At 39.9% G+C, this 27,500-nt stretch overlaps 1 protein-coding gene across 9 annotated transcripts in view; it reads right to left on the bottom strand.

The window, feature by feature from the left end:
• Positions 1-27,500, bottom strand: part of myo16 (myosin XVI) — a 351,216-nt gene that overhangs the window by 72,312 nt on the left and 251,404 nt on the right. For all 9 annotated transcript variants that reach the window (XM_061879193.1, XM_061879191.1, XM_061879188.1 and 6 more), the window contains 2 exons: positions 23,379-23,459; positions 17,364-17,569 (listed from right to left, as the gene is read on the bottom strand). In XM_061879193.1, the coding sequence (XP_061735177.1) occupies positions 17,364-17,569; positions 23,379-23,459 (287 nt within the window). The remainder of the gene's footprint in view (positions 1-17,363; positions 17,570-23,378; positions 23,460-27,500) is intronic.

The raw sequence follows: 27,500 nt of genomic DNA, 5'->3' as shown, positions 1-27,500 counted from the left end.
TACAATGTGTTGAAAATGAAAATGGCGGCTGTATTACCTAGGCGACGTCACATTCTGACGTCATCACCTCCAGAACGATAAACAGAAAGGCGTTTAAGTTGCCAAAATTCACCCATTTAGAGTTCGGAAATCGGTTAAAAAAATATATGGTCTTTTTTCTGCACCATCAAGGTATATATTGACGCTTACATAGGTCTGGTGATAATGTTCCCCTTTAATTTTGTGGCAAGTTTGCTCCGTTTTCTGATAATAAAAAGTCACAAAAAATATAGTGTATAAATAACAGAGTGTAACCAAGAGTTCTTTATGCCCGATAATGAAATCATGACACAATCATCTTGACTTTGATTGAAGGACATACTAACTCAACAGTCATACATGTCACACTAAAGGTGGCAGTATGAACAATGCCAACACTGTCATAAACATGTGCCATATAGTCAAACCACACTGAACAACAACGACAAACACATTTTGGAAGAATATTTGCACCGCAACACAACATAAACACTACAGAACAAATTACCGGAATTCCCTGAAGCACCTCTTCCGGGACGCTACAATATAAACAGACGCCATTGGTGGATCTACACCTAACATCCACTGTAATGATACCAGGTACAATAGTGTATCTAGTCGATACTACTATGATTACATCAATATTTTTTACCATCACAAAATCAGATCAAAATCTTTTACGTTTTTTACTTATTTATATTATGTTTGTTGGCCCTGCGATGAGGGGGCGACTTGTCCAGGGTGTACCCCGCCTTCCGCCCGATTGTAGCTGAGATAGGCACCAGCGCCCCCCACTACCCCTAAAGGGAATGAGCGTTAGAAAATGGATGGATGGATGTTCATAAAGTAAAAGTTATGACTTTTTAAAACGCTGCTGTGTAAATAGGGAGAAGTACAAAGTGACAATAAACCTTAAAGGCACTGCCTTTGTTTGCGGCTTTTCACACACACAAGTCAATGCAAGGCATACTTGGTCAACAGCCATACAGGTCACACTGAGGGTGGCCGTATAAACAACTTTAACACTGTAACAAATATGCGCCACACTGTGAACCCACACCAAACAAGAATGAGAAACACATTTCAGGAGAACATCCGCACCGTAACACAACAGAACCAATACCTCATGCTCTCTCAGAAGGAGCAATGTCGCAAATTCCAAGCTGCTGTTTTGAGGCATGTTTAAAAAAAAATTATGCACTTTGTGACTTCAATAATAAATATGGCAGTGCCATGTTGGCATTTTTCTCCATAACTTGAGTTGATTTATTTTGGAAAACCTTGTTACATTGTTAAATGCATCCAGCGGGGCATCATAACAAAATTAGGCATAATAATGTGTTAATTCCATGACTGTATAGATCGGTATCAGTAATTAAGAGTTGGACAATATCGGAATATCAGCAAAAAAGCCATTAACGGACATGCCAACGTAAAACATAATCTATGCAACAGTTAGAGCAGGGGTCACCAACACGGTGCCCGCGGGCACCAGGTAGCCCGTAAGGACCAGATGAGTAGCGCGCTGGCCTGTTCTAAAAATAGCTCAAATAGCAGCACTTACCAGTGAGCTGCCTCTATTTTTTAAATTGTATTTATTCACTAGCAAGCTGGTCTCGCTTTGCTAGACATTTTTAATTTTAAGAGAGACAAAACTTAAATAGAATTTGATAATCCAAGAAAATATTTTAAAGACTTGGTCTTCACTTGCTTGAATAAATTCAATTTTTTTTTACTATGTTTCTTATTACTTTCAGAAAGACAATTTTAGGGAAAAAATACAACCTTTAAAATTATTTTAGGATTTTTAAACACATATACCATTTTTACCTTTTAAATTCCTTCCTCTTCTTCCCTGACAATTTCAATAACTGTTCAAGTAAATTTTTTTTTTTTTATTGTAAAGAATAATAAATGCATTTTAATTGAATTCTTCATTTTAGCTTCTTTTTTCCGACAATGAATATTTGTGAAATATTTCTTCAAACTTATTAAAATTTAAAAACATTATTCCGGCAAATCTAGAAAATCTGCACAATCAAATTTAAATCTTATTTCAAAGTCTTGAATTTCTTTTAAAATGTTGGTTCTGGAAAATCTAGAAGAAATAATGATTTGTCTTTGTTAGAAATATAGCTTGGTCCAATCTGTTATTTATCCTAACAAAGTGCAGATTGGATTTTAACCTATTCAAAACATGTCATCAAAAATATATATTTATTGTGAGGAATCATTAAGATGATCAGTGTTTCCACAAAGATAAATATCATTAATTATTAATAATAACATAGAGTTAAAGGTAAATTGAGCAAATTGGCTATTTCTGGCAATTTATTTAAGTGTGTATCACACTGGTAGCCCTTCGCATTAATCAGTACCAAAGAAGTAGCTTTTTGATTGATACTTTTATTAGTAGATTGCACAGTTCAGGCCACCTTGCCACACCCGCTGGATTAGAGATATGTTTTTATTTCCTTTAAATTAGAGAAAATTAGGCTGACATTAAATGGTTGTTCTGTAAAATTCCAAGAAGTATGCAGTGCTTTCTTAAAATATGTAACAGAGACCCGATTGAAACGTGGTTGAGTTGTGGATGATTGATGAGCCTTTTGTTTGCTTTTGTGTATTGCTGCACCGTGTTCCGGCCATTCGGAAGTGCAGTAGTCTCCGGCTTTATATTTATACAAACCCCGTTTCCATATGAGTTGGGAAATTGTCTTAGATGTAAATACAAACGGATAACAATGACTTGCAAATCATATTCAACCCATATTCAGTTGAATATGCTACAAAGACAACATATTTGATGTTCAAACTGATAAACAAATAATCATTAACTTTAGAATTCGATGCCAGCAACACGTGACAAAGAAGTTGGGAAAGGTGGCAATAAATACTGATAAAGTTGAGGAATGCTTATCAAACACTTATATGGAACATCCCATAGGTGTGCAGGCTCATGGGGAACAGGTGGGTGCCATGATTGGTTATAAAAGCAGCTTCCATGAATTGCTAAATAATTCACAAGGATGGGGCGAGAGTCACCACTTTGTAAGCAAATTGCCGGAACAGTTTTAGAACATTTCTCAACGAGCTATTGCAAGGAATTCAGGGATTTTACCATCTATGGTCCGTAAAATCATCAAAAAGTTCAGAGAATCTGAAGAAATCACTGCACGTAAGCAAAGATATTACGGGGACTTTTGACCCCTCAGGCGGTACTGCATCAAAAAACCGACATCAGTGTGTAAGGATATCACCACATTGGCTCAGGAACACTTCATAAAACCACTGTCAGTAACTACAGTTGGTCGCTACATCTGTAGGTGTAAGTTAAAACTGTACTATGCAAAGCCAAACCCATTTATCAACAATATCCGAAACGCCACGGCTTGGCTGGGCCCAAGCTCACCTAAGATGGACTGATGCAAAGTGGAAAGGTGTTCTGTGGTCTGACGAGTTCAAATTTCAAATTATATTTGGAAACAGAGGATGTGGTTTCCTCTCGAACAAAGACGAAAATAACCTTTCGGATTGTTATAGGCTCAAAAGCCAGCATCTGTGATTTGTATGGGGGTGTATTAGTGCTCAAGGCATGGGTAACTTACACATCTGTGAAGGCACCATTAAAGCTGAAAGGTCCATACAGGTTTTGGAGCAACATACTGTATGTTGTCATCCAAGCAACGTTATCATGGACACCCCTGCTTATTTAAGCAAGACAAGTGTTACAACAGCGTGGCTTCGTAAAAAAGAGAGTGCGGGTACTTTCCTGGCCCGCCTGCAGTCCAGACCTGTCCCCCATCGGAAATGTGTGGCGCATTCTGAAGCATAAAATACGACAGCAGAGACCCCGGACTGTTGAACGACTGAAGCTCTACATAAAACAAGAACGGGAAATAATTCACTTTAAAGCTTCAACAATTAGTTTCCTCTGTTCCCAAACGTTTATTGAGTGTTGTAAAATGAAAAGGTGATGTAACACAGTGGTGAACATGCCCTTTCCCAACTACTTTGGCACGTGTTGCAGCCATGAAATTCTAAGTTAATTATTATTTGCAAAAAAAAAAATGTTACGAGTTTGAACATCAAATATCTTGTCTTTGTAGTGCATTCAATTGAATATGGGTTGAAAAAGATTTGCAAATCATTGTATTCCGTTTATATTTACATCCATCACTATTTCCCAACTCATATGGAAACGAGGTTTGTATTTGCCCGTGCTTATTCGACTGATTTTTGTTTTGTTTTGGCGGGGGGAGTAACATTTGATTTGTATTGTTTTGTTGTTACGTTAACTATGAAAAATTTCAATAAACAAATGTTAAAAAAATTGAAAATAAATAGTAGCTGGAAGAATCAGCTGCAGTAAGCAAAGGATTGAAGAGCGTAGTTTTATACCGAACGTCTCCAGTTCTGCACAATTAGAATTTTCGCTTTTTATCAAGTCAATTGGGGAATTTTATTTCATTTTTTTTGTCATGTTTTTTTTGTAGTTAAAAAATAAATGTAAGTGAATGGGACCTGAAGGAGAGCCCTGGGGGACACCACAAGAAAGACAGTTGAAGTTAAATACCCAATAGCATATTAATGAAAAAAAAACTCTAAATGTCTTAACACTTATAGTTGGTTGAGATCGGCACCTCAAACAAGTGTTGTTTTTCATCGCACAACTGTATAACTGACACTCAAAAACTCCTCGATAAAACTACATCTTCCTACTACATTTAGGTTGGATAGTCCTACCCACAAACACAGTGGTGCCTCAGTTTTGTTAGTAACTCGTTGCAGACACCCAAAACTAGAGTAAAATTTTCACATAATAAATAAGTTGAAATGTTAGGAAGTAACGTCTTTTTCCAAGAAACATCGCGATATTTTTAATTCAATAAAAAAACAAACTGTTATTATAAATGTTCATTCCGTCATTATCACTATGTCATCAATAAAGAAGCTATACTGTACTTTTATTTATTTAAAAGGGAAAATGTGTTTAATTACAAGAAAAAAATAACTATGATACAACGGTGCAAACAAATCTGTAATACTACGTGAATAAAATAAGTAACACAAGATAAAGTAAAGGGGAAAAAGTTGCAGTATCACAAGTGAATAGTATATACACATTACTGATATTAAACACACCGTATTTTTCGGAGTATAAATCGCTCTGGTGTATAAGGTCGCACCTGCCGAAAGTGCATAATAAAGAAGGGGAAAAAACATATATAAGTCGCATTTTTTGGGAACATTTATTTGATAAACCCAACACCAACAATAGACCTCTGAAAGGCAATTTAAAATAAATTAAAGAATAGTGAACAACAGGCTAAATAAGTGTACGTTTATATGACGCATAAATAACCAACTGAGAAGGTGCCTGGTATGTTAACGTAACATATTATGGTAAGAGTCATTCAAATAACTATAACATATAGAACATGCTATACGTTTACCAAACAATCTGTCCACTCCTAATCGCTGAATCCCATGAAATTTATATGTCTAGTCTCTTACGTGAATGAGCTAAATAATATTATTTGATATTTTACGGTAATGTGTTAATAATTTCACACATACGTCGCTCCTGAGTATAAGTCGCACCCCTGGCCAAACTATGAAAAAAACTGCGACTTATAGTCCGGAAAATACGGTAATTGACAGATTATATGGACAAATTCCTTTTTTTGCTACACAGACCCATGCCACCTTCATACTTTGCTACGATTTATTTCCTGAAATCATTCGTGTTTCTTTATAAAATGCTGTTCCTCACAACTTTTTTCGACCCAAAAATGTCTTACTTCACAGCCGCAGTCAATGAAAAAAAAAAAGCGCAGACACTGAGCCGAGCACGAAAAACACAGTAGTTTGGAATGCGCAGTGTGGCCGGTCTGATAACTGAGATGGTTGTAGAAAACCGGGGAACACGTTTTGGCAAAAAACAAGTCATTAAAAACTTGGGCTGCCAAGAACCACCGAATGTTTTTTACTTTGCATTTCAATCCCAGTAAAGGTGCGACCTATAGTCCGGAAAATACGGTAATTGACAGATTATATGGACAAATTCCTTTTTTGCTACACAGACCCCATACCACCTTCATACTTTGCTACAATTTATTTCCTGAAATCAATCCTGTTTCTTTATAAAATGCTGGCACTCACAACTTTTTTCGACCCAATAATGTCTTACTTCGCAGCCGCAGTCAATGAAAAAAAAAAAAGCGCAGACACTGAGCCGAGCACGAAAAACACAGTAGTTTGGAATGCGCAGTGTGGCCGGTCTGATAACTGAGATGGTCGTAGAAAACCGGGGAACACGTTTTGGCAAAAAACAAGTCATTAAAAACTTGGGCTGCCAAGAACCACCGAATGTTTTTTACTTTGCATTTCAATCACAGTAAAGGTGCGACCTATAGTCCGGAAAATACGCTAATTGACAGATTATATGGACAAATTCCTTTTTTGCTACACAGACGCCACCTTCTTACTCTGCTAAAATGTATTTCCTGAAATCAATCGTGTTTCTTTATAAAATGCTGGCACTCACAACTTTTTTCGACCCAATCATGTCTTACTTCGCAGCCGCAGTCAATGAAAAAAAAAAGCGCAGAAACTGAGCCAAGCACGAAAAACACAGTAGTTTGGAATGCGCAGTGTGGCCGGTCTGATAACTGAGATGGTCGTAGAAAACCGGGGAACACGTTTTGGCAAAAAACAAGTCATTAAAAACTTGGGCTGCCAAGAACCACCGAATGTTTTTTACTTTGCATTTCAATCCCAGTAAAGGTGCGACCTACAGTCCGGAAAATACGCTAATTGACAGATTATATGGACAAATTCCTTTTTTGCTACACAGACCCCATGCCACCTTCATACTTTGCTACAATTTATTTCCTGAAATCAATCCTGTTTCTTTATAAAATGCTGGCACTCACAACTTTTTTCGACCCAATAACGTCTTACTTCACAGCCGCAGTCAATGAAAAAAAAAAAGCGCAGACACTGAGCCGAGCACGAAAAACACAGTAGTTTGGAATGCGCAGTGTGGCCGGTCTGATAACTGAGATGGTCGTAGAAAACCGGGGAACACGTTTTGGCAAAAAACAAGTCATTAAAAACTTGGGCTGCCAAGAACCACCGAATGTTTTTTACTTTGCATTTCAATCCCAGTAAAGGTGCGACCTATAGTCCGGAAAATACGGTAATTGACAGATTATATGGACAAATTCCTTTTTTGCTACACAGACCCCATACCAACTTCATACTTTGCTACAATTTATTTCCTGAAATCAATCCTGTTTCTTTATAAAATGCTGGCACTCACAACTTTTTTCGACCCAATAATGTCTTACTTCGCAGCCGCAGTCAATGAAAAAAAAAAAAGCGCAGACACTGAGCCGAGCACGAAAAACACAGTAGTTTGGAATGCGCAGTGTGGCCGGTCTGATAACTGAGATGGTCGTAGAAAACCGGGGAACACGTTTTGGCAAAAAACAAGTCATTAAAAACTTGGGCTGCCAAGAACCACCGAATGTTTTTTACTTTGCATTTCAATCACAGTAAAGGTGCGACCTATAGTCCGGAAAATACGGTAATTGACAGATTATATGGACAAATTCCTTTTTTGCTACACAGACGCCACCTTCTTACTCTGCTAAAATGTATTTCCTGAAATCAATCGTGTTTCTTTATAAAATGCTGGCACTCACAACTTTTTTCGACCCAATAATGTCTTACTTCGCAGCCGCAGTCAATGAAAATAAAAAAGCGCAGACACTGAGCCGAGCACGAAAAACACAGTAGTTTGGAATGCGCAGTGTGGCCGGTCTGATAACTGAGATGGTCGTAGAAAACCGGGGAACACGTTTTGGCAAAAAACAAGTCATTAAAAACTTGGGCTGCCAAGAACCACCGAATGTTTTTTACTTTGCATTTCAATCCCAGTAAATGTCTGACATCACTGCTGTAAAAAGCGAGAGCAAGAAGATTGTGATGTGATGTTTACAATTGGGTAGTGGAAACTTTTTTTTGGGGGGGGGGAGGTTGAGGTCATGTGATCAGCTTTGTCCTCCTTTATAATGTGTCAGGAATGTTCATGTTAATCCTTGTTACCTACTAAACCAGACAATAACACGGGGATGAGAGCCAGGAAAAAAAGATTGGTGGCTTCTTCTAAGAATTTGCAAAAGTACGAGCGATTGTAGAGAGTGAAATATAGTCAGAGAATCACATCATCCTCTGTGCTTCAAGGAAGAAGAAAAAAAAAATATTTTGCAATGGCAGAAGGAGCGTGAAGAACAAGCTGTGAAAAGTAGCAGTGTAGTTAAAAGGAAAAAAGTGTAGCAATGCAGAAAAATGGAGGACACGGAGACCTCATAGGCTTTAACTCGCTGGCTAAGGTGTGCGTGTCACGCTGACACGAGAAGAAATGTGATAAAGGCATTCATTAGCTGCAATGGATTCCCATCATTCTCCCAAAATTGAATCTATTTAAGGTCATTTTGAGCTTTCCACAACAAGCGGGGTTGCAGTGACTTTTTGGATGCTGAAGATCTGGCTGTCTGAAAGAGTCCATTAAGGCACATGACTTCATTTACTGCACTCTGCAAAAGTCTTAAATTGGCCCTAGTGTGTGAATGTGAGTGCGAATGTTGTCTGTCTATCTGTGTTGGCCCTGCGATGAGGTGGCGACTTGTCCAGGGTGTACCCCGCCTTCCGCCAGAATGTAGCTGAGATAGGCGCCAAAAGGGGATAAGCGGTAGAAAATGGATGGATGCAAAAGTCTGAGGTCACTTCTGGCTTCCTTTGAACGTAGCTGGCCAGGGTGTATATTCACCTAAATGGCCAAACATACACGGACATACAGTAATTGGAGAGAGCCTCCTACTTTGCAAATATGAACAAATTAATTTAATAATGATTTTGGGGTGCAAGAGAACGTGGAACGACAAGACATTCGGGACACAGACAGAAAGATGCAGGCCTTTTTGTAGGGTAACAAAATACTGGACATGACTGTTTTAATGTTGTAATTAGTGTTGTCCCGATACTGATATTTTGGTACTGGTACTACAATTATTTTGATACTTTTCAGTATTTTGATACTTTTGTAAATAAAAGGGACTAAAAAAAAATTGCATTATCGGCTTTATTTTTAACAAAAAATTCTTAGGGTACATTAAACATATGTTTCTTATTGCAAGTTTGTCCTTAAATAAAATAGTGAACATACAAGACAACTTGTATTTTAGTAGTAAGTGAAAAAACAAAGGCTCATAATTTAGCTGCTGAAATATGCAGTAACATATTGTGTCATTTATCATTCTATTATTTTGTCAACATTATGAGGGACAAACTGTAATCATGGATTATTAAAGGCCTACTGAAACCCACTACTACCCACCAAGCAGTCTGATAGTTTATACATCAATGATGAAATATTAACATTGCAACACATGGCAATACGGCCTATTTAGTTTACTAAATTACAATTTTAAATTTCCCGGGAGTTTCGTCTTGAAAACGTTGTGTAATGATGACGTGTACGCAAGACGTCACGCGTTTTTACAAAGTATGAGCTAAAAGTCGTCCACTTTAACGACATAACACACAGTATTTTGGACATCTGTGTTGCTGAATCTTTTGCAATTTGTTAAATTAATATTGGAGAAGTCACAGTAGAAAGATGGAGTCGGGAAGCTTTAGCCATTAGCCACACAAACACACGGTGATTCCTTGTTTAAAATTCCTGGAGGTGAAAATTTACTATGGATCAGAGCGGTCAAACGAACATGAATCCAGACCAAATGTCAACCAGCAGGTTTCGGTGAGAAAATTGTGGTTAAAAAGTCGCTTCTTACCGGAGAAAAGCTGAGCTTGGGCCGTCCATGAAGCTGCCGTCGACTCCCCTGAGACATTGGCGTCAACACCCGGCCGTGGAGACACCCTTCTGACTATCAGGTACTATTAAACTCACTAAAACACTAGCAACACAATAAAAAGATAAGGGATTTCCCCAGAGTTATTCTTGTAAATGTGTTTAAAAACATCGGAATCCATCCCAATGCAATCGCGTTGTTTTTTTTAACTCTTTTTTTTTTTTTTCCTAGTGCGTCGCTATCAATATCCTCAAACACGAATCTTTCATCCTCGCTCAAATTAACGGGGAAATTGTAATTTTCTCGGTCCGAATAGCACTTTTTGTTGGAGGCTCCCATTAAAATCAAAGTGAATATGTGAGGAGCCCCCACACTTGCGACGTCGTCGTCTGCGACTTCCGGTAGAGGCAGGGCTTTTCTCTTAGCACCGACAGTTGCAAACTTTATCGGGGATGTTCTCTACTAAATCCTTTCAGCAAAAATATGGCAATATCGCAAAATGATCAAGTATGACACATAGAATGGACCTGCTATCCCCGTTTAAATAAGAAAATCTCATTTCAGTAGGCCTTTAATCTACTTATTCATTTGCTGTTAATATTTGCTTACTTTCTCTTTTGACATGTTCTATCTAAACTTCTGTTAAAATGTAATAATAATATATTCTTCTGTTGTTTGATACTTTACATTAGTTTTGGATGATACCACAAATTTGGGTATCAATCTGATACCAAGTAGTTACTAGGTTTGGGTATCGTGTATCGAGTATCGATTGGAACCGGGACTAACTTTCCGATTCTCCCGGATTCGTTCAAAAGTTTGAATTTCGATTCCTAGCAATGGGGAAGATGTTGGTGCCACAGACGGAAGAGTGCCACAGAAAGGTCACTGCACACATAGTCTAAAGACTGCATCCCTTTTCAGAGGTGGAATCTCCAACATTTAGGTTAGTTAAGCAATAATGTTAGAGCTAAGCTAATTGATACTGGGCTAAACAGTGACAGCAACATTACATGTTTGTTTATGTTTGCAGGGATATGGTGAAAACACTCAACCCAAAATACATACCACCTTCCAGGGACTACCTGGCAAACACATTGATCCCGGCATGGCACAAGAAGCATCGGAATCGAGAATCGTCAGGAATCGGAATCGAAACAAAGAATCGGAATCGTTCGAATTCAAACGATACCCAACCCTAGTAGTTACAGGATCATTCATTGGTCATATCCAAAGTCCTCATGTGTTCAGGGACATATTTCCTGAGTTTATAAACATAATATACATTTAAAAAAAAACGAAGAAATGTGATGCCAAAGAATATCGACGTAGTCATAGTAGTATCGACTAGATACGCTCTTGTATTTGGTATCATTACAGTGGATGTCAGGTGTATATCCACTAATGGCCTTTATGTACATTTTGACGCCGGTGAGCTGCGGTGTGTAGTGAAACATGTATTGCTATTCCTCGTCCTGCAGGAATAATACTTGTAAGAAATGTACTTTATTTGTCGGCATGGAGAACTCATCTTGGGTTTATTACGTTACATATCTTAAAATGTGCAGACTTGTTGTTGCCATAAGACACCATACTATACTGTCTGCAAAATTCAATAAAAATATTTAGAAAAAAAAAATACAGAAGTGACATTTTGACGATGAAATTAATATTTAATAACACTGCTTTCATTTCATATGTCTGCTAGTACCACACTCCTCATACAATAAAGGCCTACTGAAACCCACTACTATCGACCACGCAGTCTGATAGTTTATATATCAATGATGAAATATTAACATTGCAACACATGCCAATACGGCCGGTTTAGTTTACTAAATTACAATTTTAAATTTCCCGCGGAGTTTCTTGTTGAAAACGTCGCGGAATGATGACGCGTATGATGACGCGTGCGCGTGACGTCTCGAGTTGGAGGGGACATATTAGCGCAGCACCACTTGCGGCTAAAAGTAGTCTCTTTTCATCGCGCAATTACACAGTTTTCTGGACGTCTGTGTTGCTGAATCTTTTGAAGTTTGTTCAATTAATAATGAAGAAGTCAAAGTAGAAAGATGGAGGTGGGAAGCTTTAGCCTTTGGCCACACAAACACACTGTGTTTCCTTGTTTAAAATTCCCGGAGGTGAAGCTTTACTATGGATCAGAGCGGTCAAGCGAACATGGTTCCTGACCACTTGTCAACCGGCAGGTTTCGGTGAGAAAATTGTGGTAAAAAGTCGCCTCTTACCAGAGATCTGCGGAGCTTGCGCCGTCCATGCAGCTGCACGTGACTTCCCTCAGACACTGGCATCAACACATACGTGGACACACACCTCCGACTATCAGGTACTATTTAACTCACTAAAACACTAGCAACACAATAGAAAGATAAGAGATTTCCCAGAATTATCCTAGTAAATGTGTCTGAAAACATCTAAATTGCTCCCAATGCAATCGCCTTTTTTTATTTTTTACTTTTTATTTTTTTTATTTCTACTCCTTCGCTATCAATATCCTCAGCCACAAATCTTTCATCTTCGCTCAAATTATTGGGGAAATTGTCGTTTTCTCGGTCCGAATAGCTCTTGCTGTTGGAGGCTCCCATTATAAACAATGTGAGGATGTGAGGAGCCCTCAGACCGGTGATGTCATCGTCTGCTACTTCCGGTAAAGGCAAAGCTTTTTTATTAGCAACCAAAAGTTGGGAACTTTATCGTCGATGTTCTCTACTAAATCCTTTCAGAAAAAATATGGCAATATCGTGAAATGATCAAGTATGACACATAGAATGGACCTGCTATCCCTGTTTGAATAAGAACATCTCATTTCAGTAGGCCTTTAAGGAGAACTAATTGTAACCCAAATGAGCAAGCACTTAGTGACGGATGCATTGAAAAACTCCCTCAAAGGAAGAAACTCTTGAACAAAAGCCAGGCTACGAGGGGTGGCCATCTGTCTCGCCCGGTCGGGTTGAGATAGAGGGAACAGATAGGACATAGCTGTACATTCTTAGTGTGTTTTTTTTCTTAACTCAGAACTAATTAGAAACCCTTGTGACTGGTTAATTGAACGCGGGGATTTATGCTAGTAAGATACGCAATATTGCCAAAAGTATTCGTCAACCTGCCTTGACTCACATATGAAGAGACCAGCTCCAAACTGTTCCGAAAGGGTTGGGAGCATGGAATTGTCCAAAATATTTTGGTATCCTGAAGCATTCAAAGTTCTTTTCACTGGAATTAAGGGGCTAAGCCCCACTCCTGAAAAACAACCCCACAGCATAATTCCTCCTCCACCAAATTTCACACTCGGCGCAATGCTGTCCAAAATGTACTGTTCTCCTGGCCCCCTCCAAACTCAGACTCGTCCATCAGATTGCCAGATGGAAAAGCGTGATTCATCATTCCAGAGAAGGCGTCTCCACTGCTCTAGAGTCCAGTGGTGATGTGCTTTACACCACTGCATCCAACGCTTTGCATTGGACTTGGTGATGTATGGCTTAGATGCAGCTGCTCGGCCATGGAAACCCATTCATGAAGCTCACTGCGTACTGTATGTGGGCTAATTGGAAGGCACTCTGTAGCAATGACTGTGCAGAAAGTCGGCGACATCTTTACGCTAAGCGCTTCAGCATCCGCTGACCCCTCTCTGTCAGCTTACATGGCCTACCAATTGGTGGCTGAGTTGCTGTTGTTCCCAAACTATTCTCTTTTCTTATAATCAAGCCAACAGTTTATTTAGGAATATTTAGGAGTGAGGAAATTTAACGACTGGATTTGTTGCACAGGTGGGATGCTATGACAGGTCCACACTGGAAATCACTGAGCTCCTGATAGCGGCCCATTCTTTCACAAATGTGGTCAAGTGATTAGGACAGTGTTTTTCAACCACTGTGCCGTGGCACACTAGTGCACCGTGAGATATTGTTTTGTGTGCCATGGGAGATTATGTAATTTCACCTAATTGGGTTGGAATTATTTTTTGCAAACCCATCTATCCATCCATTTTCTACCGCTTATTCCCTTTTGCAAACCAATAATTATAATCCGCAAATGTGCCGTTGTTGAGTGTCTGTGCTGTATAGCGCTCTGCAGAGTAACCATGTCATACTCTGGTAGTAGGTAGCTAATTGTTTTGTAGATGTCGAGAAATATGATGATGGTATGCAGGTAAAAAGGTATCTAACGCTTCAACCAAAAATAAACAAAAGGCGAGTAAAAAGAAAAAGCATTGAAGCTTTGGGATGGCTATGCAAAACGAAGCTAAAACTGAACTGGCTGCAAAGTAAACAAAAACAGAATGCTGGACGACAGCAAAGACTTACAGCGTGTAGAGCAGACGGCGTCCACAAAGTACATCCGTACATGACATGACAACCAACACCAAAATAGGAGCGCAAGACAAGAACTAAAACACTACACACAGGAAAACACAAAAAAACTCAAAATAAGTCACGGCGTGATGTGATTGTAGACCTACTTTGAGACATGAGCTATATTGATGCATGGTTGGTTATTGCAAGAATGACTTTTTACTGTAAATATCGGCTGCTGAGTTTCATTTTTTTAATGTTTTCTGCTGGTGGTGTGCCTCTGGATTTTTTCAATGGAAAAAAATGTGCCTTGGCTCAGAAAAGGTTGAAAAACACTGGATTAGGACACCTGATTCTAAACATTTGGATGGGTGGCCAAATACTTTTGGCAATATAGTGTAGATACAGAAAAAAAAATATTTCTACAAAACTTTGTATTAAAGGCCAACTGAAATTAGATTTTCTTATTTAAACGGGGATAGCAGGTCCATTCTATGTATCATACTTGATCATTTCGCGATATTGCCATATTTTTGCTGAAAGGATTTAGTAAAGAACATCGATGATAAAGTTTGCAACTTCTGGTCGCTAATAAAAAAGCCTTGCCTTTACCGGAAGTAGCAGACGTTGTGCGCGTGATGTCACTGGTTGTAGGGCTCCTCACATTGTTTACAATCATATCCATGAGCAGCGAGAGCTATTCGGACCGAGAAAGCGTCAATTTCCCCATTAATTTGAGCGAGGATGAAAGATTTGTGGATGAGGAAATTTAGAGTGAAGGACTAGAAAAAAAAAAGTAAAAAAAAAAAAAAAGGCGATTGCAGTGAGAGCGATTCAGACGTTTTTAGACACATTTACTGGGATAACTCTGGGAAATCCCTTATCTGCTTATTGCGTTGCTTGTGTTTTAGTGAGTTAAATATTACCTGATAGTCGGAGGGGTGTGGCCACGGGTGTGTTGACGGGAGTGTTTAGGGAAGTGTTGAGGGGACATAAGCTCCGCTGATCTCCGGTAAGAGGCGACTTATTACCACAATTTTCTCACTGAAAACTGCCGATTGACATGTAGTCGGGATCCATGTTCGCTTGACCGCTCTGATCCATAGTAAAGCTTCACCTCGGGGAATTTTAAACAAGGAAACACAGTGTGTTTGTATGCCTAAAGGCTCAAATCTTCCCACCTCCATCTTTCTACTTTGACTTCTCCATTATTAATTGAACAAATTGCAAAAGATTCAGCAACACAGATGTCCAGCAGTGTTCATTTTGATAGCAAAATTTGATTTAGTTTTAGTCATAGTCTTTTGACTAAAATGTAATTTAGTTTTAGTCATAATTTAGTTATTTAAATTGTTTTAGTTTTAGTCTAGTTTTAGTTGACGAAATATCATAAGATTATAGTCGACGAAAACTGCAGTAGATTTAGTCGACTAAAGGGTAATATGTAAACTTTCCCTTCAATTTCTGAAAGTCAAAGCAAAACAGCGGAAAAATCACCGATACAAGTCGTATTTTGATGAAAATCATGTCTCAAATTTAGTATTTCACGAGTAAGCCGTGTAATAAACGGGATAACGTCGAGTGAGTTGTATGTTGTGGAAAATGCTTACCTGTGTGTGGATTTCGTGGTGATTCGACTGTAAATGTCGCTTCAAGTTTGTTGTGTTTTTCCCCGTAATCCTCACGCTGCATTTCTTACACCGCGTCTTGTTATCTTTGACGTCAAATATAAAATTTCCCCATATGTCCCCTCTCCTCTTCCTCCCCGGCGTTGACATGTTGTCTTCTGCAGCGCATTCCCGGGTCAGTCTCAAACGCAAACTACGTTTACGTAACTTCCTTACCACGTCGCTCTGATTGGTTCCTTTCCCAACTCCTCCCGCCTCTTCCTAACGAAATGAGCTCCGATTGGATCTCGTCTCTGGCAGACATTTTCCTCTCGTTTAAGCATTTAAGTCTCATCTTAAAACTCATCTGTATACTCTAGCCTTTAAATAGACCTCCTTTTTAGACCAGTTGATCTGCCGCTTCTTTTCTTTCTCCTATGTCCCCCCCTCCCTTGTGGAGGGGGTCCGGTCCGATGACCATGGATGAAGTACTGACTGTCCAGAGTCGAGACCCAGGATGGACCGCTCGTCGGGACCCAGGATGGACCGCTCGCCTGTATCGGTTGGGGACATCTCTACGCTGCTGATCCGCTTGAGATGGTTTCCTGTGGACGGGACTCTCACTGCTGTCTTGGAGCCACTATGGATTGAACTTTCACAGTATCATGTTAGACCTGCTCGACATCCATTGCTTTCGGTCCCCTAGAGGGGGGGGGTTGCCCACATCTGAGGTCCTCTCCAAGGTTTCTCATAGTCAGCATTGTCACTGGCGTCCCACTGAATGTGAATTCTCCCTGCCCCCTGGGTGTGAGTTTTCCTTGCCCTTTTGTGGGTTCTTCCGAGGATGTTGTAGTCGTAATGATTTGTGCAGTCCTTTGAGACATTTGTGATTTGGGGCTATATAAATAAACATTGATTGATTGATTGATTTTATTCGTTGACGAATATGTCAATACACCTCGTCATCGTCTTAGTCCACGTAAATTATTTTTTATTTAGTTATTGTCTCGTTTTAGTCAGAAAAAAAAAGGTCGTTGACGATAACTATGCCGAAAATTTTTCGTCAAAAAAATTAACACTGATGTCCAGAATACCGTGTAATTACGCGATGAAAAGAGACGACTTTATGTGCCCTCCGACCAATAACGTCACAAACACGCGTCATCATTTAAAATTGTAATTTAGTAAACTAAACCGGCCGTATTGGCATGTGTTGCAATGTTAATATTTCATCATTGATATATAAACTATCAGACTGCGTGGTCGGTTGTAGTGGGTTTCAGTAGGCCTTTAAACAGACAAATCAGTTCTTCAGCTTCCAAGGACCAAGAAGAAGCTTGCTAACTAGTAAAGCCATGGGCAAACCAACACAACACTTCAAAAACAATTGGGCTTTGGCGGAGGTCTGCGCTGTACTGAGTCTCATCTAAGATGCAGATATGAAAGCTTAGTTCCTCAATCCTTGGTAATATATGTCTGCCACACACACACACACACACACACACACACACACACACACACACACACACACACACACACACACTGACCTGCTGATGAAGCCCGCAAATGACAGACGTACGGGGTAGCCGTAACGGATGGTGCGCACCATGTCAAGCACGCCGAAATGACGCAGCCGGGCAGACACATGGGTGCTGTCGAAAGCGTCAGGTTGACTTCCGGCATTTGGACGCACGCATTCCACAAAGTGGGCCGTGGAAGCCTGCAGCTTTTTGATTATCTCCGACAAGGAATTCTGTGAAGAATGAGAGATTAGTGAAAAAGTGCCTTTAACAAGACAGGAATTTGCTATGTGATATGTAATAAAACACACTTATTTTCCTCAAGGCCCTTCTTTGTGGCAAACACTCTTTGACGTCTTTCTTTTTTTTAAGGTTCTAACTTTTTAGTTTTTTTTTATCTTGGGTCCCTGAAGTCTGAAATGCCTCATGCTGCAATCAGAATCGACAATCTTACACCCTAAAGGCAAAGTTTATCAATGAGGAAAAAGTATAGTTATGAAACTTTTGAGTGGAAAAAAAGTCTCATGAGTTCAAGTTGACCTTTGAGAAAAAAATAGCATTGAGATTTTTTATTCTTTTTTTAAACGGGAAAAAAGTCATAAAATTAGGAAAGTCAGAATTACAAGAAAAAGTTGTAAAATTATGGGAATAAGTGTACACTATTACAAAATATCCATCCATCCATTTTCTACCGCTTATTCCCTTTCGTGGTTGCGGGGTGCGCTGGCGCCTATCTCAGCTACAATCGGGCGGAAGGCGGGGTACGCCCTGGACAAGTCGCCACCTATTTTTTTTTTTTTTCTAAAATAATGTCAGAGTAATAAAAGCAAAGGTCCAAATGTCAGGGTATTAATTGAAACATTGCAATGTTAAGAAAAATAAGCATCAGAATTACCCCCCCAAAAAAGTGGCAATATTACTAGAATAAAGTGAGTATTCTGAGAAAAGTCATGTTGATTGCAATATTAGGAGAAAATATAAAGAACATATAAGAAAATAAAAAAAGTTTCCAAAAATAAGAAAAAAAAAGTACAAACATGTCGGAATATTACTGCTTTTACAAAGAAGTCGAAGCATTACTAGAATAAAGTCTGAGTATTTCGAGATAAAGTCATATTAGTCACGATATTACGAGAAAATATAAGGGAAATAATACAAGAAAAAAAAAGAAAAAGTTGCTATATTATAAGAAAAAAAATAAAATAAAAATTGGAGTATTACTACAATATTTTCTGAGTATTGCGAGAAAGGCATTAAGCCAGTCACAACGCTATGAGGAAAATATATACAATAAATTGTAAAACATAGAAAAAGTCAATAAAGTCAGAGTATTACAAGAAGGAAAAAAGTTGCAATGTTAACAGTAAATGTTTTATTACATGGTGAAATAATACAAATAAAAGTGCTGATATGATGCAAGAATGCCCTGGAAATGAAATCAGGTAAAAAAAAAAGGTTGTAAAATTAGGAGTCATAGTGGTATGGCAAAAATATTTCAAATGGTAATACATCACGAGAAAAAGTTACATACGCAAAATTATGAGAAACAAGATCATGATGTGTGGGGGGGAAAAAAGTCCTAGCATGACGAGAACATTTTACTACCGTGAAAAAGTTGGAATATTGTGAGGAATAAAATGTGTATGATTCAAGAAAAAAAAAGAAGTAATTTTACAATACTTAGTATTTTTTAATCTGTAATAATTTTAGTGAGGGAATGTGATCATCATCGGCGTCAATCAAGCACTTGGATGTTCATGCTTGAATAACTATCACTTTTTTCTAGTAAAACGACAACGTTCAATAACTTGATTGTGGTTGTTTCCTTTGTCGTCGTACACATTTGAAAACCCTCATGCTTTGCCTCTTCTTCCTCAGACTCACTCTCTTCATATCTTAAGACCCCCCCCCCCCACCCCGCCAACAGGCCTGAAAAGCGTCATCGCCATCCGTCAGATGGCTGAATATGCGCACGGCGTCAGGATTGGCAGGAAGCTTGCGGACGTCACAGAGCGCTTGTTGTCCATTGTTCATTCATTCATGAGAAGGGCTTCAAGCGTGGTGCAGCTTCATTCTTCCACCTACTCTCAACAGCACACACACACACACACACACACACCCCCGCCACCCCCTCCTACTTCTCCCGACGGCACCACGCGCCCACAAGGCCGATGTGATTGTGCAACACACTGGCCTCATTCAAAGCGCAGAAACTTCTTTCTCTGAGGCGCATTCTGCAGACTGCCGTCATCTCCGAGCACCTTCGCTGTGTGGACTACTATTATTGTGGTCATATTGGTAGTACGTCATTGTGCATCATATGTCTCGATTTCCTTATGAAATCGAAGTTTATTGGGAGGAGGGCTATTTTTGGAAGGAAACAGATTATTTGAAAACCACTAGGGCTGCAAATATTTGGGTGTCCCACGATTCGATGCAATATAGACCTCCTTTTTAGACCAGTTGATCTGCCGCTTCTTTTCTTTTTCTCCTCTGTCCCCCCCTCCCTTGTGGTGGGGCTCCGGTCCGATGACCATGGATGAAGTACTGGCTGTCCAGAGTCGGGACCCAGGATGGACTGCTCGCCTGTGTATCGGTTGGGGACATCTCTACGCTGCTGATCCGACTCCGCTTGGGATGGTTTCCTGTGGACGGGACTCTCGCTGCTGTGTTGGAGCCACTATGGATTGAACTTTCACAGTATCATGTCGGACCCGCTCGACATCCATTGCTTTCGGTCCACTAGAGGGTTGGGGGTTGCCCACATATGACTCACCAAGGTTCTCGTAGTCATCATGGTCACAGGAGTCCCACTGGATGTGAGTTTTTCTTGCCCTTATGTGGGTTTTTTCGAGGATGTCGTAGTCGTAGTGGTTTGTACAGTCCTTTGAGACATTTGTGATTTAGGGCTATATTAATAAACATTGATTGATTGATTGAATATCGATTATTGGGGTCACGATTTGATAATACATAGTTTTTTTCGATTCGATTCTCGATTCAAAAACGATATTTTTACGATTCAAAACAATTCTGTATTCATTCAATACATAGGATTTCAGCAGGATCTACCCCAGTCTGCTGACATGCAAGCAGAGTAGTATCCATCGATCCATCCATTTTCTACCGCTTATTGCCTTTTGTGGTCGTGGGAAGCGCTGGCGCCTATCTCAGCTACAATCGGGCGGAAGGCCGTGTACACCCTGGACAAGTCGCCAACTCATCGCAGGGCCAACACAGATAGACAGATTGAAAAAAAAAAAAAGCTTTTATAATTTTAAAGTGTATGGTGCGGATGGTGTTCTGCTGACCTCGACTGCGGATGTTTTGGATAGGTGGAAGGAATACTTCGAAGACCTCCTCAATCCCACCAACACGTCTTCCTATGAGGAAGCAGTGCCTGGAGAATCTGTGGTGGACTCTCCTATTTCTGGGGCTGAGGTCGCTGAGGTAGTTAAAAAGCTCCTCGGTGGCAAGGCCCCAGGGGTGGACGAGATCCGCCCGGAGTTCCTTAAGGCTCTGGATGCTGTGGGGCTGTCTTGGTTGACAAGACTTTGCAGCATCGCGTGGACATCGGGGGCGGTACCTCTGGATTGGCAGACCGGGGTGGTGGTTCCTCTCTTTAAGAAGGGGGACCGGAGGGTGTGTTCCAACTATCGTGGGATCACACTCCTCAGCCTTCCCGGTAAGGTTTATTCATGTGTACTGGAGAGGAGGCTACGTCGGATAGTCGAACCTCGGATTCAGGAGGAACAGTGTGGTTTTCGTCCTGGTCGTGGAACTGTGGACCAGCTCTATACTCTCGGCAGGGTTCTTGAGGGTGCATGGGAGTTTGCCTAACCAGTCTACATGTGCTTTGTGGACTTGGAGAAGGCATTCGACCGTGTCCCTCGGGAAGTCCTGTGGGGAGTGCTCAGAGAGTATGGGGTATCGGACTGTCTTATTGTGGCGGTCCGTTCCCTGTACGATCAGTGCCAGAGCTTGGTCCGCATTGCCGGCAGTAAGTCGAACACATTTCCAGTGAGGGTTGGACTCCGCCAAGGCTGTCCTTTGTCACCGATTCTGTTCATAACTTTTATGGACAGAATTTCTAGGCGCAGTCAAGGCGTTGAGGGGTTCCGGTTTGGTAACCGCAGGATTAGGTCTCTGCTTTTTGCAGATGATGTGGTCCTGATGGCTTCATCTGACCGGGATCTACAGATCTCGCTGGATCGGTTCGCAGCAGAGTGTGAAGCGACCGGAATGAGAATCAGCACCTCCAAGTCCGAATCCATGGTTCTCGCCCGGAAAAGGGTGGAGTGCCATCTCCGGGTTGGGGAGGAGACCCTGCCCCAAGTGGAGGAGTTCAAGTACCTAGGAGTCTTGTTCACGAGTGAAGGAAGAGTGGATCGTGAGATCGACAGGCGGATCGGTGCGGCGTCTTCAGTAATGCGGACGTTGTACCGGTCCGTTGTGGTGAAGAAGGAGCTGAGCCGGAAGGCAAAGCTCTCAATTTACCGGTCGATCTACGTTCCCATCCTCACCTATGGTCATGAGCTTTGGGTCATGACCGAAAGGATAAGATCACGGGTACAAGCGGCCGAAATGAGTTTCCTCCGCCGTGTGGCGGGTCTCTCCCTTAGAGATAGGGTGAGAAGCTCTGCCATCCGGCAGGAACTCAAAGTAAAGCCGCTGCTCCTTCACATCGAGAGGAGCCAGATGAGGTGGTTCGGGCATCTGGTCAGGATGCCACCCGAACGCCTCCCTAGGGAGGTGTTTAGGGCACGTCCAACCGGTAGGAGGCCACGGGGAAGACCCAGGACACGTTGGGAAGACTATGTCTCCCAGCTGGCCTGGGAACGCCTCGGGATCCCCCGGGAAGAGCTAGACGAAGTGGCTGGGGAGAGGGAAGTCTGGGTTTCCCTGCTTAGGCTGTTGCCCCCGCGACCCGACCTCGGATAAGCGGAAGATGATGGATGATGGATGGATTTTAAAGGACAATGTTTTATCAACTGATTGCAATAATGTAAATTTGTTTAAACTATTAAATGAACCAAAAACATGACTTATTTTATCTTTGTGAAAATATTGGACACAGTGTGTTGTCAAGCTTATGAGATGCGATGCAAGTGTAAGCCACTGTGACAATTCTTTTTTTTTTTTTTATAAATATCTAATGATGATGTCAATGAGGGATTTTTAATCACTGCTATGCTGAAATTATAACTAATATTGATACTGTTGTTGATAATATTCATTTTTGTTTCACTACTTTTGGTTTGTTCTGTGTCGTGTTTGTGTCTTCTCTCAATTGCTCTGTTTATTGCAGTTCTGAGTGTTGCTGGGTCAGGTTTGGTTTTGGAATTTGTATTGCATTGTTATGGTATTGCTGTGTAGTGGTTTTTTGGATTGATAAAAATAAATAAATAAATAAATAAATAAAAAATAACAAAAAAAAAATAGATTTTTCAAAAATGAGAATCGATTCTGAATCGGGGCTTCACGTTGGGATAGGGGTTAGTGAGTCTGCCTCACAATACGAAGGTCCTGCATTCCTGGGTTCAATCCCAAGCTCGGGATCTTTCTGTGTGGAGTTTGCATGTTCTCCCCCTGACTGCGTGGGTTCCCTCCGGGTACTCCGGCTTCCTCCCACTTCCAAAGACATGCACCTGGGGATAGGTTGATTGGCAACACTAAATTGACCCTAGTGTGTGAATGTGAGTGTGAATGTTGTCCGTCTATCTGTGTTGGCCCTGTGAGGAGGTGGCGACTTGTCCGATTGTAGCTGAGATAGGCGCCAGCGCCCCCCGCGACCCCAAAAAGGAATAAGCGGTAGAAATGGATGGATGGATTCTGAATTGCACAACGTATTGGATTCGATTTTTTCCTACAACCCTAAAAACCACCATTGTTAATCTGCTAGTTGCGTAAGGTTTGCATTGAATATTATATCCTTAACCTGCAGTGGATAGTATCTATTATCTAAAAAAATGTTGTGAAAAAAGAAAAACTTCTACATACAGCTGTAGATACATTAGTGACAAGGTGAGGAACATCTGTTACCCTCAGCTGGAGCGCCACCGTGATGGGCCCACATCGTTCTAGTCGCTGCAGGAAGGAGCTGGAGCCTTTTTTCTTTAGCATCTGATAATTAAAACAAGATCAAATAAGAGACAGATGAGTGTATAATTTCCAACACACTTTAAAGCAACCATATAAGACATATTGACCTTAGAGAAGGGGTGTCCAAACTTTTTGACAGGGGGCCATATTGGGCTATACCAGTGAGCCCCCAAACTACGGCCCGCCAAAGTCCAAAATACGGCCCGTGGGAAGTTCCGTAAAAAAAAAAAAAAAAAAATATATATATATATATATATATGTATATATATATATATATATATATATACACACACACATATATATATGCACACACATATACACACACATATATATATATATATATATATATATATATATATATATACTTTTTTTTTATTGCAAAAAAATTATATATTTACTGTACATATTGAAATTAAAAGTTTACATACATTTGTAAAGAACATAATGTCAAGGCTGTCTTGAGTTTACAATAATTTCTGCAACTCTTATTTTTTGTGGAGTGATTGGAGCACATACTTGTTGGTCACAAAAAACATTCATGAAGCTTGGTTCTTTTATGAATTTATTATGAGTCTATTGAAAATGTGACCAAACCTGCTGGGTCAAAAGTATACATACAGCAATGTTAATATTTGGTTACATGTCCCTTGGCAAGTTTTACTGCAATAAGGCGCTTTCGGTAGCCATCCACAAGCTTCTGGCAAGCTTCTGGTTGAATTTTTGACCACTCCTCTTGACAAAATTGGTGCAGTTCAGCTAAATGTGTTGGTTTTCTGAAATGGACTTGTTTCTTCACCATTGTCCAAACATTTAAGTCAGGACTTCGGGAAGGCCATTCTAAAACCTTAATTCTAGCCTGGTTTAGCCATTCCTTTACCACTTTGGACATGTGTTTCGGGTCATTGTCCTTTTGGGACACCCAACTACCCCCAATGTATTTTAGGTTGTCTTGAAGAATTTGGAGGAAATCCTCCTTTTTCATTGTCCCATTTACTCTCTGTAAAGCACCAGTTCCATTGGCAGCAAAACAGGCCCAGAGCATAATACTACCACCACAATGCTTGACGGTAGGATGGTGTTTCTGGGATTAAAGGTCTTACATTTTCTACTCGAGGAAAGTTCTGTGGTCAGATGAAACAAAAAAATGAGCTGATTGGCCACCATACCCAGCAATATGTTTTGGAGGAGAAAAGATGAGGCGTTTAATCCCAGGAACACCATGCCTACCTGGTGGTTGTAATATCATGCTGTGGGCCTGTTTTGCTGCCAATGGAACTGGTGCTTTACAGAGAGTAAATGGGACAATGAAAAAGGAAGAACTTCTTCAGGACGACCTAAAATCATCAGCCCGGAGGTTGGGTCTTGGGCGCAGTTGGGTATTCCAACAGGACAATGACAAAAAACAAGTCCATCTCAGAAAACCCACAAATTTAGCTGAACTGCACCAATTTTGTCAAGAGGAGTGGTCAAAATTCAACCAAAAGCTTGCCAGAAGGTTGTGGATGGCTACCAAAAGCGCCTTGTTGCAGTGAAACTTGCCAATGGACATCTAAGCAAATATTAACATTGCTGTATGTATACTTTTGACCCAGCAGATTTGGTCACATTTTCAGTAGACCCATAATAAATTCATTAAAGAACCAAACTTCATTAATGTTTTTTGTGACCAACAAGTATGTGCTCTAATCACTCTATCACAAAAAATAAGAGTTGTAGAAATTATTGGAAACTCAAGAAAGCCATGACATTATGTTCTTCACAAATGTATGTCAACTTTTGACCACAATTGTATAGACATGGGTGTGTTTACATACTATAATAATATAATATATATATACAGTATAATTAATAATTATTATAAGTGAATATTAAGAGTATGTGAAAGTTCAACTCCTACCTTGTTTACTTCCGTGACAGCCTCTTTAAAGCTTTGTAATCAATCAGAAATATCACGCAGCTAAATGTCAAACATGGATAAATGTGTAGAGAGTGTTTTGGATTTTTCCCCATCAAGCTTTGCAATGGATTTCAATGTGTTTTTATGGTGATGGGACATGGGACAATATCCACAAAGGTCAGTGAGCAGGTTGTGTTATGTGTGACCATGTGTGTTGACTTGGGGCGGCATAGCTCGGTTGGTAGAGTGGCCGTGCCAGCAACTCAAAGGGTTGCAGGTTCGATTCCCGCTTCCGCCATCCTAGTCACTGCCGTTGTGTCCTTGGGCAAGACACTTTACTCACCTGCTCCCAGTGCCACCCACACTGGTTTAAATGTAACTTAGATATTGGGTTTCACTATGTAAAGCGCTTTGAGTCACTAGAGAAAAGCGCTATACAAATATAATTCACTTCACTTGACTTTTTGTGCTGATTGAATTGTTTTTTTTTGCACCATGACTAGGAAAGGTTATTTGGATTGGGTCAAATAAGTAAATGCCGTGCTTGTGACGTCTAGAAAGTACACATCATAATCACTGACTTGAGTATCTGTTCGGTTGCCACATGTCAGTTTCCTGAGTATTTAAATTGAATATGAAAACACCTCGCAAAGCCAGGTTTCTAACTGAAAATTGAACTTGTGCCGTTGTCTCGCAGGCCGCATTTGGCCCTCGGGCCTTGGTTTGGACACCTCAGCCTTAGACATTTAGATTGTACACTGAAAGGACAATGACGTTTCTCCAAAATGTTCTAAAAAATTATGTGTCAATATGCTCAATTAGAATGTTACTTCAAACTTTTAGTTTGTTTTTTTACATGAAATGTTCCACTGTGTTAACTACAAAGGTTAGCAAAAGCAAACGACCTTAAACTACCTCAATTTCATGCCGAGGGACTTCTGAAAAATACGAAGGCCTTGAGAACAATAATCTAATGACCCAACCTCAGCATCCGCCGTACCAAATCCTGCGTCCGTCCGATGGCAAGCGGAACAATGAGTTTCACATGCTTTTTCAGCCTGACTCCACACATGGCATTTATTGTGTGTGATTACCGTATACCCAGCTGCACATTACCTAGTGTTGTCACTATGAGGCTGCATATGCAGCACGATCCTCATGTGAACTTGTGTTCTAGAAGGATAATGAGTCACATATAGAGCAGAGTCTGGCGACCACAACATTTTAATTTAAGTTACTTTACCATGAATAAGTCGGAATCTTACAGAAAAAAGTGGTATTAAATGGTGGGAAACAATCCTAATTTTGAGAAAAATGTTTAGAAAAGAAAATCAATATTTCAGAAGAAAGGACAAATGTTCCAAGAAACAAGTTGTGATATTATTAGAATAAAGACAGAATATTGTGAAAAAAGGGTTAACGTTAAAAGGGAAAAAAGTCACTACTCAGGTAAGCTCCGCATATGTGTCAGGGAGGGAAGTACTGCTTAGGAAGTGGTAACATTACAAAACACATGTGTAATATTACAAGAATGAAGTGGCAATTTTTATATTGTTATGAGAAAAACCTAATATTACCAGTAAAATGTGTAATATAACAAGGATAAAGTTGTATTTTTATAAATAGACTAAAATAATGATGATGTGATGTCATAGGAGAGGGGTCCCCAATCTACAGCCCGCAAGCCAAATCCGGCCTGCCAGCGTATAAAATCCGGTTAAATTAAAAAAAAAAAAAAATAATAATAAAAATTAAAAAATAAATAAAAATAAAATAAAATATATACAGTATATATATATACATACATACATATATATTTATTTACAAACCCTGTTTCCATATGAGTTGGGAAATTGTGTTAGATGTAAATATAAACGGAATACAATGATTTGCAATTCCTTTTCAACCCATATTCAGTTGAATGCACTACAAAGACAAGATATTTGATGTTCAAACTTATAAACTTTTTTTTTTTATCTGCAAATAATAATTAACTTACAATTTCATGGCTGCAACACGTGCCAAAGTAGTTGGGAAAGGACATGTTCACCACTGTGTTAAATCACCTTTTCTTTTTTTTTAACAACACTCAATAAATGTTTGGGAACTGAGGAAATTAATTGTTGAAGCTTTGAAAGTGGAATTTTTTCCCATTCTTGTTTTAT

The sequence above is a fragment of the Nerophis ophidion genome, linkage group LG19, assembly GCF_033978795.1.
Source record: "Nerophis ophidion isolate RoL-2023_Sa linkage group LG19, RoL_Noph_v1.0, whole genome shotgun sequence".
Classification (NCBI taxonomy): Eukaryota; Metazoa; Chordata; class Actinopteri; order Syngnathiformes; family Syngnathidae; genus Nerophis; species Nerophis ophidion.
Note: the sequence above shows the minus strand (reverse complement) of the source record. Positions and strands in the feature narration are given on the sequence as shown.